The sequence below is a fragment of the Neoarius graeffei genome, chromosome 20 (assembly GCF_027579695.1).
Source record: "Neoarius graeffei isolate fNeoGra1 chromosome 20, fNeoGra1.pri, whole genome shotgun sequence".
In the NCBI taxonomy this organism is placed as follows: Eukaryota; Metazoa; Chordata; class Actinopteri; order Siluriformes; family Ariidae; genus Neoarius; species Neoarius graeffei.
Genome location: NC_083588.1, coordinates 51,843,308 through 51,855,960, shown reverse-complemented (window position 1 = coordinate 51,855,960; position 12,653 = coordinate 51,843,308). Strand labels below are relative to the sequence as shown.

The following is a 12,653-nucleotide window of genomic DNA, read 5'->3' as shown; positions in this document are numbered from 1 at the left end:
TCAGATGCTGACGGGGGGGTGCGAGCAGAATCTGTGGCAGGGGGGAGGAGGGGCAGAACAGGGAGGGAGTTGAGCCTCCTGACCGCCTGGTGAAAGAAACTGTTCTTGAGCCTGCTCAAGAACAACAACAATAAGAAGACCGCGAAAGATCGCCATTTTTAAGCGATGAGAAGTAGCTGTACAAACGCGAAGTCATCCATTATTATTATTATTGTTGTTGTTGCTGCTGCTGCTTCTTCCGTGTTGTTTTTGCTTCGATATTTGCGCCAAGGTTTATGCAAACATAGCGACGTAACTGACGTATACAACGACGTAATGACGTGGCTTCCCTTAGCACCACGAGCTATGGAAAAGCAAACTGGTTCTCAGCTGGCTCGCAAGTTGAACAAGTTGTGAACCAGCACTGGCCCGAACCAGCCCTGGAACTGATTTGGTGGAAAAGGGGTATTTTAGAGCTTAGCTCCAACCATAAAGGGCTTATCGGAAAAATTTACACGTCACTCATTTCTTATGACTTAGAACCCTTGACACGTTTAAAAAAACCAATGGGAAGAAGAGTTAGGCATAGAAATTACTGAGGATACACTAGCGTTCAAAAGTTTGGGGTCACTTTGAAATGTCCTTATTTTTGAAAGAAAAGCACTGTTCTTTTCAATGAAGATCACTTTAAACTAATCAGAAATCCACTCTATACATTGCTAATGTGGTAAATGACTATTCTAGCTGCAAATGTGTGGTTTTTGGTGCAATATCTCCATAGGTGTATAGAGGCCCATTTCCAGCAACTCTCACTCCAGTGTTCTAATGGTACAATGTGTTTGCTCATTGCCTCAGAAGGCTAATGGATGATTAGAAAACCCTTGTACAATCATGTTAGCACAGCTGGAAACAGTTGAGCTCTTTAGAGAAGCTATAAAACTGACCTTCCTTTGAGCAGATTGAGTTTCTGGAGCATCACATTTGTGGGGTCGATTAAATGCTCAAAATGGCCAGAAAAATGTCTTGACTATATTTTCTATTCATTTTACAACTTATGGTGGGAAATAAAAGTGTGACTTTTCATGGAAAACACAAAATTGTCTGGGTGACCCCAAACTTTTGAAAAAAAAAAAAAAATATATATATTAGTGCTGTCAAAGTTAACGCGATAACGCGTTAACGCAATCTCAATTTAACGCGATTAAAAAAAAATAGTGCCGTTAACGCAAATTCTAATTTGGCCCTGCGAGTCACCCGTAGTTCCTGCTGAGGCTTGTCGCGCGCTGCGTTTAACTGTACCAACAGGTTTACCGTCCAAACGAGATCACATGGGATTACCTTTCACAGGTGAGACTGGAAAAATACTTTTCAATACTGTTCCTTCAGTCTTCAGTTTCCCAGCTCATCTCCACCGGGTAGGTGTAGAGTTATAAGCAGTGAGCATTAGATAATACAGTGCCACACTATGATGAACGTTTTTGAACATTTTTATTTTTATCTGTTTTTTTTCTTCTTTTATGGCAAATACTTCTCTTCAAAAGAAACTAATGAAGAGTAAAATAAAACATTTTTTTTATTTCACAGTTGCTATGCACTTTATTTTTCATCCCTTGGTTTTCTCATCTAATATGGAAGTTATGGATGTCAGTGGCTGGGACAAGGCGTGTTATGCTCTGCAATAAAAAAAAAAACATTGGTACAAAGCAAGCTCATTCACTTTTTTATGCTGATAAGAGAATTACAATGGTTTTTCATGTGACAAAAATGTGTGATTAAATTGCGATTAATCGCGAGTTAACTATGACAGTAGCGACATTAATCGCGATTAAATTTTAATTGCTTGACAGCACTAATATATAAAATATGTATGTGTGTGTGTGTACAATTATTACTGAACCTGTGCTGTATTATGGATTCGTGGTGGTGCAGTGGGGTGGGGTTGTTTGTGGGGTGGGATTGTATTGAAATGTATCTCAACTTGTATCTTTTATAACTGGGAAAAACAATAAAAACTCCTTTGTTTAAAAAAAAAAAAGATGATTATGATAAAGATGGCATGCGTTCATCACTGTGACGACCGCTAGTCATTTTCTCTTCTCTTATGTTCGTCAATGAGTGCCAGCGGGACCCTGCAGAAGTGAAAACATCTGTAGTTTAGCCCTATTTATAATTTGCCATCCTGCTCGGATTTCTTTTTCGCAGGCCTACTTTTTCTCCGTCGTAAATTTTCATACCCACCACTTCCTTCGTTTTTTTTGCCCCGACCGTTCAGTGATTTTTAACATACGATTTATTATCACGCTCCGTGAAATGGCCTGCCCAAACAAAAACAGACTGACACGATGCGGCATGTTTGTGTGTTCAGGCTCAGATCTTCAGGCCGCTGAAATTCAACACTGCTTCCGTCATTAAAATTGCCGTGGAGCCTGTGAATCCCTCTGAGCTGCCGAAGATGTTGGACGGCCTGAGGAAAGTTAATAAGAGCTACCCATCTCTTACAACAAAGGTAAAACACACATGTACACAAGTACATATAGAAATGCTCACTACTGTACTGCTCTCTACTCATTTGCACATCTAAACTAGCCTGGCTAACGCGACTTCAAAGCTCTACAAGCTATTGGTCTGGCCAAGATATTCAGCCCAACCGTTTCCCAGAGCCCGTGGTTGACCCGCCTCCCTGAAATGCCTCAGTTTGCTACTGGTCGAAGCCAGAAAAGGCTGTGACGAAGCTTAAACCAATCACATCACTCTTTCCTCTGACGTATGTGACGCGACGATAGGATTCTCGCTGAGCCCCATTGATTTGGCTACCAGCGGGGCTAACTGGTAGATTAAACTCTTACCGAAGCCGGTCAGGAGCAAGGCGAAAACGTCCTTCCTTTCAATAAATACCTCCAGGGCTGCTCTTTGCTCCGTTTTTAATGAGAACTTCCCGTTGAATGCTTTCAATACAGCATGATTCTGTAAACAATCTATGGTTTCCGGTCGCAGTTCTACTACGTCACTGCCTTGAACACGCCTCTACCCAGGGCCGTTGGAGATGCTCAAAGTTGATTGGTTCCCGATTTTTCCGGAGCTTGGAAGAGCTGGAGATAGCTTGCCTGGCCAGACTAAGCTCGCAACAGGCCCTCGTGTTGCGTCACGCTTAGGATGGGCGGGCCCAGGCTACATCTAAACAGGGCTGGACTTCTTTAGATGATTTATAGACTACTAAAGCAGGGCTGTGTGTGTAGGTGGAGGAGTCTGGAGAGCATGTTATCCTGGGTACAGGTGAGCTCTACCTGGACTGCGTCATGCACGACCTGAGGAAGATGTACTCCGAGATCGACATCAAGGTACTACTACTTTTATTCCACAATACGCTCTCTGGTACGTTTTTACATTTTTTTTTTTTTGACTGAGGTCAATGGACTTTTCTAAAATGCATTGCTTTAACTTTTCACCCCAGGTAGCTGACCCTGTAGTGACCTTTTGCGAGACAGTGGTGGAAACATCCTCTCTCAAGTGCTTTGCTGAAACACCCAATAAAAAGTACGTGAAAACTTACACACAGTTACACAGCAGCCAATCAGAATTTGCGAAGCCTTGTAGTCCAGTGCGATGGTGATTTTGTTGAAATGTGTTTTTTTTTTTTGAACTAAAAAATTAGTGGCAGCATGGTAAAATCTTAAAGCTAGACGGCCTTTCGATTTCATGAAATCGGTGAAATTTAGTTCCCTCTGAAATTTCGTCATTGTGATATGTTTTTCTGTACTGTCTCTCAAAATATCAGGCCATTCTGTGGCTGGGAAGTTATTTAACTTGAGGGGATTAAAGCAAATAATGTGCATGAAATCGCTCGCTTCGCGCAGTCAAGCAGACAGAGGAAATCCGTGTGTGTGTGTGTGTGTGTGTGTGCATGCGCAGGTTTACCTTTGACCGTGCACTGACAGTTCCATCATTCTGTCGCTAAACGAACAGCTGATCACACCGAGGTGCTCGCTGAGCGCCGATATTTATTAGTTTGGTCCTGCGTTTCCTTTCCTTCGTATAAAACATAACGTCTTTTCTTCTCGCTTTCCGTTACTGTCGTCAGTCTTTCACGTTTCATTCACACACTCGCGTCCTCCATTGTTCTCTCCTGTTTCAAATTTGTATCCCACAATGCCTTGTGCGAACAGGGAAAGCCCACCACATCATACATGACGTTGTATCTTGAATTGGGTCACGGTGAAGCAGGAAAAAATAGCGGAGAATTTAGAGCCACGTGGCCTTAAAGGAGAACTGAAGGCACGTTTTTTTTATCATCATAATTCTATTTCTCATTTTATTAAATATCGGAATGTATTTTTGATCGCTATTTTGTCGCTGCTATAGAGCAATTCCAGCGTTATGGACGTGACACTTGAACTCAAAATGGCAACAAATGACCCAGTGCATGTTTTATTGTCTCCCAGTATTTAAACAGGTGTTGCATATTTTAAGGCTGTACCATACTGGAGAAGTGATAGAACAAGAACAATTCCCATAGTACATCTAGGGCATGCCAGAAAATGCCAATAAAAGATGCGTTATGGATGTGACAGTAAAAGTATCACTTTTCTTGGGTGACTGTACATTTTTATCAAACTCTGTGAAATTGTAAACCTAATGTCGAAATGGAGATACCCATTTGATAGAGGGGTCCAAGGTGAATATTAAAAAATCTTTGTTTAAAATATTTTGTATTTCATGCAGAGTTTCAGAAGGAAAAGTCAGCGTTATGGATGCGACGAAATTCCGTTATGGATGTGACGTATAGCAAGTTATGAGTGTTTGAAATGCGCTATGTAATATATCAGTCCGTATGTCAAAGCAATGGCTGTAAACGAGATTCGTTGAGACCTGTGCGAGACATTGTAGGACGGAAGTAAAACGTACAGCGGAAATCAAAGCGACCGACATCCGCCAACATTGTCAAAAGACGCGCGCGCCCTCTTTCGAATGCTGACGTAATCAAGCTGGAAGTTTTGTTTGTTTTGATAGCGATCAGGAAAGTTTGAAAAAAGTAGGCAGTAATCGTCATTTAAACTCGTTTTTGTGCAATATTTCGTTTGGAAAACACTTTTCAAAATGGCGGCACTGACACCTGGCTGACACTTCACGCTTCGAAGTCTCGCACAAGTCTTGTGAAGATCGCGCGGATAAGCGACGCCTGCCGTGGACCAAACGAACTAAATTCAACATGGCTAAAAACCAAATAGGCCAATTAGTATAATATTTAATTGCAATTCGTTGCCAATATGAGTCACGATATAAGGTTATTAAAACTGAAAATGTAATTGAATAAGACGTTAATAGAGCAAGTTTAAAAATGACTTCAGTTCTTCTTTAAATTCATTAATTGTTCTATTAAAAAAAACTAATAAAATTGGAAGTCTGAGATTTGAATCCAGTTGCTTTCAGTCCACTAAACAAAAATAATTGAGTGTCGGGGAAAATTCTTTTTATGACCTACACTTGGAAAATCTGAAAGGCAGTACAGCTTTAACGTTTACTACAAGATCCAGATCTGAGTTGAGTAAGCTTAGGTTTGTTTTGCTGCAGCACATAGCTTTTTTTTTTTTTTCTTAAACATCTTTAACCACAGATTGTTTGTTTATACCACAGCATTTACTAAACTGGTTTCTTACTTAAAGGAACAGTCCACCGTACTTCCATAATGAAATCTGCTCTTATCTGAATTGAGACGAGCTGCTCCGTACCTCTCCGAGCTTTGCGCGACCTCCCAGTTAGTCAGACGCGCTGTCACTCCTGTTAGCAATGTAGCTAGGCTCAGCATGGCCAATGGTATTTTTTGGGGCTGTAGTTAGATGCGACCAAACTCTTGCGCGTTTTTCCTGTTTACATAGGTTTATATGACCAGTGACATGAAACAAGTTCAGTTACACAAATTGAAACGTAGCGATTTTCTATGCTATGGAAAGTCCGCACTATAATGACAGGCGTACTAACATATATCTGAGCTCCATATCAATGTGCTGTCGAAGCGCGCAGAAGGTGTTAGTTACCCAAAAAACCCAAATAAAAAACCCAAATAATTAAATAAATAAATGCAAGTTTATTTAGTGTTAATGTCTGATTTTGATATCAGTCTTGTCGGTGATTTCTCTCATGAAACGGCATCCACAAAATATCTGTTTGTATATTACGGAAAAGGAGGGTGCACACTTCCGTGGCCGCGGGAGGAAGACGCGCTGTTCGGGGAAAAAGAAGTGGAAGCGCTCTGCCAGCAGTTTTGCATCAATGACCCACGACATGTCATCAGGGCATTCAGGGAATTCAGGGAAAGTAATGGAGAATTCATCCCAGATGAACTGAAGGGCCTCTTGGCCGCGATCAACACTGTCCCTATCTCAAGTGTAGAGTGTGAGCGGGGTTTTTCGCAGATGAACTTAATTTGCAGTGTTATTACAATACATGCCCAGAAGCGCCCCCCCCCCCCTTCTTTTTTTTCCGCACCGGAGCCACTCATCCTTTGCGCTCCTGGACCTCCCACTTTACAAATTAAGCACTGAAGCTAATGGTGGATTTGGTAGGGACCTGGATGTTAAACCATCCTGTATTACAAGATTATAAGATTGTTCTGGAAATTTCCAGTAATTTGACACCTTCGGTCTCATTAGTCTGCTGCCCACATTAATCAGATTATTGTGTGAGTTCCGCCGCGCCAGGTCTCGCCTCATCTCCATGCTTTACTTGCAAACTTGAAGAGTGCGCTTTTTTTTTTTTGTTTGTTTACGTATTACGTAGATGTGCTTATATTACGTGTCAATTTGCTCATGCGGGACAGTTTTGGGTTGTTTTCCGTTCATATTGGAGATCGCATACAAGTATCATATAATTGGTAATGTGAACGGCCTAACAAAAAAATCGGATTTCACAACAAATCGGATATGGGTCGTTTCAGGGTGCAGTCTGAACGTAGTCAAAATTACTAAATAAGCAAATGCCGTTACAGTCCATGAAACATAGGAAGGATAAGTATGAGAAGAAAACAGTAAATCAGAAAGCTGCGCACGTAAAGCCAATTACGTAACTTCCGTTGGACTGATGAAAATCCTTGCGTGTGCAGTGAAGTGCAGCCAGCAGCAGATAATGGCGCGCAGCCAATTGGCTTTACGTGCGCAGCTTTCTGATTTACTGTTTTCTTCTCATACTTATACTTCCGCACGATTCACACAAGTCCCCCAGACAGCCGTGAAAAAGGCGGCATCCGCCAAAAGGCGCGCCGTTTGCATCCATGATTAATAAAGCAGGGGGGCAGTGTTTCCCACAGACCAGGTAGCAATTTGTGGTGTTCCACTGTGCCGATGAGGGAATCGTGCGCGGTGGTGTCGTGGCGGTCGGTGGAGTCGGTCATTGGGGTGTATGCAAAGTGTTTACAGCAGGCGGTGTTCAAACACACAGTATTTTTCTTCAGAGTCACCTGCTGGGACTATTTTAAAGCTACAAGAAGCATTTGAGATTATTCAGTTCGATCTAAATTCTTTTAAGTTCTTTAAGAGAAGACAGCTAAAACAATTTTTACCAGAACCCTGCCTGGTTTCATTCCTCGACCCAACTTTACATTACAGGGCAGGCCATTAGTTTGCTGGGCTTGATGTTGGTGGAAAACCTGTCTTTTAAATTTATGAAAATTACTCACCAAAATTGAAGTTAAAGTTTAGTTCTTTGCCTTTTTGGTGGCGATCTTTCAATCATTCTTTAGTTGACATTCAAGGAATAAATTGCAAAAAAACAAGCTGGAGGTTTTTATTTTAAATATTGAACTCAACACTTGCCTCAACCAATACTAAAATGAAATAAATAGTATAATGTAACAACAAAATAATAATAAAATAAAATATCATAATTAGATGTAAGAAACCACTTAAGGTAACGCCAGGGCAACTAACAATAATGAAAAAGCATTACCCTGATTGGTGCAAAGCCTGCATGCCCTATCAGAACATTTAATTCTGCGTGGCTTCCTGAAAAAAAAAAACTCCAGTGCCCTATCGTAAGGGAAGTCACTGGGTTCGGGACCATTTATGGAGATTCGTAAGCAGGCTGCCAGGTGTTCCCCTTGGAGCCTGTTCCTGAGGTCTGTTTTAATCTATGGATAAAAAAGTACATTTTCTTCATCATCAAAGCGCTAAAAATTTCCATTACATCAAAAATATATACAAAGGAATACCGAATTTCTATGTGCTTACCCTATTCATAGCTGAGAAATCCCGCTCGCAATTCTACTTCGCCAATAAAGCTAATAAAGATGTTTCTTAAAATATTCAGATTTTATGCTTCAGATAGCATCAATTAGGCATCCCTGCGAGTATAACAACATTTTATTTAGGCTAGTGGGAAATCTTTATTTATTGTGAATGTCAAGCCATTATTAATAACTTGCATGAATGCTGAAGCGGGATAAACGGGATAATGCAATAAGGCCGGTTCCTTGCGTCAAGCTGCTACTGTATGCATCAAAATTGGTTTATAGCCTGACTCAGGGGTGTCCATTTCCTGTAAGCCAAGAAGGCTATGATAAAGCTCATCACGAGCACGACGTAGGCTACCTTTTAAAATAAGGGGTCGGAAGGCGAATCGGGAAGGCTGCGTTATTTTTAATTAGCCTAACAGGCCTACTTGCAGTCCGGGTACATGCGCAACGGCAGGCCTGTGGACACGCCTCTCCGTCTCTGTGTGTGGGTGTGTGCACGCGCGCACGAATGAGAAGAAATAGCACTATGAATGAACAGAACGCAACGGAATTTTTTTTTTTTTTTAAATCGCGAGTCCGATTGTGTGGCGATAGGAATCCATTGTGTGGCGCTGCGCCACACAATGGTCTATGTATGGGAAACCCTGGGGGGGGAAATAATATAAATTATTTATTTTATTATCAAGCACAAAAACTATCAATAAATCGTGGCGCCCGGATCCCGGAAGACGGCAGCCTTGCCTCAGGGCAAATCTCGCATGACGTCACACGTGGAACCCCGGTTATCTGGGTCATTTCCGTTCCTCTGACTCCGTACTTGTTTATTAACTGAAACTAGATATTGTTTTTGGAATCTTACAAAAATAACGATGGGAAAGCGCTGCGTTGTGTTTGGATGTTCAAATCGATATACAACAGGACATTCAGTTCACGAATTTCCGAGAAATAGCACTCACCTAAAATGAAGCGGGCAGATTTCTTGTCGCCTGCTAATAATAAATCCGATTCATCAAGTGTTCACCACCACCAGAACGACCACATGGGAATTACTGGAACCAAATAGAAACCCATTTATTTAATAAATGACATTTGATCTGACGTTTGGACAGTTCGTCGATTCCCCTATTATTTCTCTCTCTCACACACACACAGGATTATGAGCAACATTTACACGCTCGCGACATCTGGTCTTATCATATCTGATGCGCTTGAACAGGAAGAAAAATGCGTGCACACGGAATCATTAATTATTAACTGAAACGTGTTTAAATGCTCTCAGATTGCAGTATTGCAAGGCTTGATTTGTTTTTAGTTTTGTTCAGGAAAACATGATGAAAGGTAACCACCGCGTTCTGCACATCTCTCTCTCGCTTGCTCTATCGATCTATCTCTCCATCTCACGCGCACTACAGAGGAAGACTGTCTTGAACTGAGTGAACTGGCAGTTTCTCATCTTGGGGGCTCAGAAAGATTAACCATTTACTCCGGAATATCCTTGATTATCATCTGCCCTTTCATCTGACGTATAGGAATCCCAATCACTATCAGAATTCTCTCCAAAACGTGATTCTATATCAAGACTGGTCTAACCACTGCTGCGCACGGGGACGAAATTGTTACACATGTGACATCAAGCACCCCTTCGGGATCTTCTGATTTAGTCTTGGCAGATTCCGTGAAAATCGGCTGATCTTATCGATTTTCCATCAATTTATGGCCTTTTTGCTCAGCTATGATTCGAAAACACATGGTCAGTCAACATCATGACAGTTGCTTTGTACAAGGAAAAAAGTGTGGACATTAAATTCGCTTTAAAGGAGCAGTCCACCGTATTTCCATAATGAAATATGCTCTTATCTGAATTGAGACGAGCTGCTCCGTACCTATCCGAGCTTTGCGCGACCTCCCAGTCAGTCAGACGCGCTGTCACTCCTGTTAGCAATGTAGCTAGGCTCAGTATGGGCCAATGGTATTTTTTGGGGCTGTAGTTAGATGCGACCAAACTCTTCCGCGTTTTTCCTGTTTACATAGGTTTATATGACCAGTGATATGAAACAAGTTCAGTTACACAAATTGAAACGTAGCGATTTTCTATGCTATGGAAAGTCCGCACTATAATGACAGGCGTACTAACACCTTCTGCGCGCTTCGGCAGCGCATTGATATCTGAGCTCTGTATCAATGCGCTGCCGAAGTGCGCAGAAGGTGTTAGTACGCCTGTCATTATAGTGCGGACTTTCCATAGCATAGAAAATCGCTACGTTTCAATTTGTGTAACTGAACTTGTTTCATATCACTGGTCATATAAACCTATGTAAACAGGAAAAACGCGGAAGAGTTTGGTCGCATCTAACTACAGCCCCAAAAAATTACCATTGGCCATACTGAGCCTAGCTACATTGCTAACAGGAGTGACAGCGTGTCTGACTGCGTCTGACTGACTGGGAGGTCGCACAAAGCTCGGAGAGGTACGGAGCAGCTCGTCTCAATTCAGATAAGAGCATATTTCATTATGGAAATACGGTGGACTGTTCCTTTAAAACTGAGGTGTCGAAGCATATTATAAGCAGTAAAACTCAATTTTGCTTAACTTTTAGTTTGTGCATTTGTTGATCCCGTTATATTCTGTGTTGACATCCAGGAACAAGATCACGATGATTGCTGAGCCTCTGGAGAAAGGCCTTGCTGAAGACATTGAGAATGAAGTGGTGCAGATTACATGGAACAGGTGCAAAGGCTCAGGCTTCACTGAACTCTTCTCTTCTTGACACTATATAAGCTTTGGTAATATTAGAAAGTCATTCGAGCATGTTGTCCCCTGTACAGTGAGAAGCAGCACCTGGCCTGAACAGGAGTGAGTGAGCTGCTGGTTTTAGTTAATTTTCCTCTTCATACTTCTGAACAGAAACAGCGATGACGGCAAAACTGGCCGCATGAATATTATTGTGCGTTACAATACGCACTAACCATCTGTTGCTAAGTTCAGCAAGTGTTCATGTGTCTGATGAGTTGTTTTTGTATAACTAGGTGATACACTTGAACTCATTTAAGAAAAGTGTTCGCTAACAAAAAAACCCTGGTAAATATGATGGCATCACGACACTGAGGATGTTCACCCTTTTATTTATTTACTTATTTATTTATTTATTTAAACTTCGTAGCAAATGGGCAAATCACAGATATGATACAAACATATTTTTGTTTAATAGCTGAATGTTCTGGCTTTGTAAAACATACCCACCCCAAACAAATTAAATTATGGAAAATTATGGAATCAATCATCGACAAAAAAAAAAATCACAATTAATGTATTGCACCTCCTCAGGCCTGAATTCTTTCATTCACCAGTGAAAAACATTATTCACCATTAAGCTGCTTCCAACTTTCTCAAATAGCATTTGACAGATCGGCTGTGCAGGCTGGAGTCTTGTCATGGACTTTCCTTCCTTTCCTTTCCCTTCCTTCCTTCCTTCCTTCCTTCCTTCCTTTCTTCCTTCCTTCCCTCCCTTCTTTCTTTCCTTCCTTCCCTATCCTTCCTTCCTTCCCTTCTTTCTTTCCTTCCTTCCCTATCCTTCCTTTCCTTCCCTATCCTTCCTTTCTTTCTTTCTTTCTTTCTTTCTTTCTTTCTTTCTTTCTCTTTCTTTCTTTCTTTCTTTCCCTATCCTTCCTTCCTTTTTCTTTCCCTATCCTTCCTTCCTTTTTCTTTCCTTATCCTTCCTTCCCTCTTTCCTTTTTTCCCTTTCTTCTTTCTTTCTTTCTTCTTCTCTTTCTTTCTTTCTTTTTCTTTCTTCTTTCTTTCTCCTTTCTTTTTTCTTTCTTTCTTTCTTTCTTTTTCTTTTCTTTTCCTTTTTCTTTTTTTCTTTTTCTTTCTTTTTTCTTTCTTTCTTTCTTCTTTCTTCTTTCTTCTTCCTTTCCTTCCTATCTTCCTTCCTTCCTTCCTTCCTTCCTTCCTTCCTTCCTTCCTTCCTTCTTCCTTCCTTCCTTCCCTTCTTTCTTCCTTTCTCTTTCTTCCCTATCTTTCTTTCTTTCTTCTTTTCTTTCTTTCTTCCTTCCATCCTTTCCTTTCCCTATCCTTCCTTCCTTCCTTCCTTCCTTCCTTCCTTCCTTCCCTTCTTTCTTCTTTCTTTCTTTCTTTCTTTCTTTCTTTCCTTCCCTATCCTTCCTTTCCTTCCCTATCCTTCCTTCCTTCCTTCCTTCCTTCCTTCCTTCCTTCCTTCCCTTCTTTCTTCCTTTTCTTTCTTCCCTATTCTTTCTTCTTTCTTCTTTCTTTCTTTCTTTCTTTCTTTCTTTCTTTCTTTCTTCCTTTCCTTCCCTATCCTTCCTTTCCTTCCCTATCCTTCCTTCCTTCCTTCCTTCCTTCCTTCCCTTCTTCTTTCCTTCCTTCCTTCCTTCCTTCCTTCCTTCCTTCCTTCTTCCTTTTTCTTTCTTTCTTTCTTTCTTTCTTTCCCTA

The 12,653-nt window shown here is 41.2% G+C and overlaps 1 protein-coding gene across 1 annotated transcript in view; it reads left to right on the top strand.

Moving 5' to 3' along the window:
• eftud2 (elongation factor Tu GTP binding domain containing 2) overlaps positions 1-12,653 on the top strand; it is a 98,589-nt gene that overhangs the window by 47,929 nt on the left and 38,007 nt on the right. Inside the window, exons 18-21 of the mRNA XM_060901952.1 lie at positions 2,345-2,485; positions 3,216-3,317; positions 3,431-3,513; positions 10,845-10,931. Coding sequence (XP_060757935.1) covers positions 2,345-2,485; positions 3,216-3,317; positions 3,431-3,513; positions 10,845-10,931 — 413 coding nt within the window. The remainder of the gene's footprint in view (positions 1-2,344; positions 2,486-3,215; positions 3,318-3,430; positions 3,514-10,844; positions 10,932-12,653) is intronic.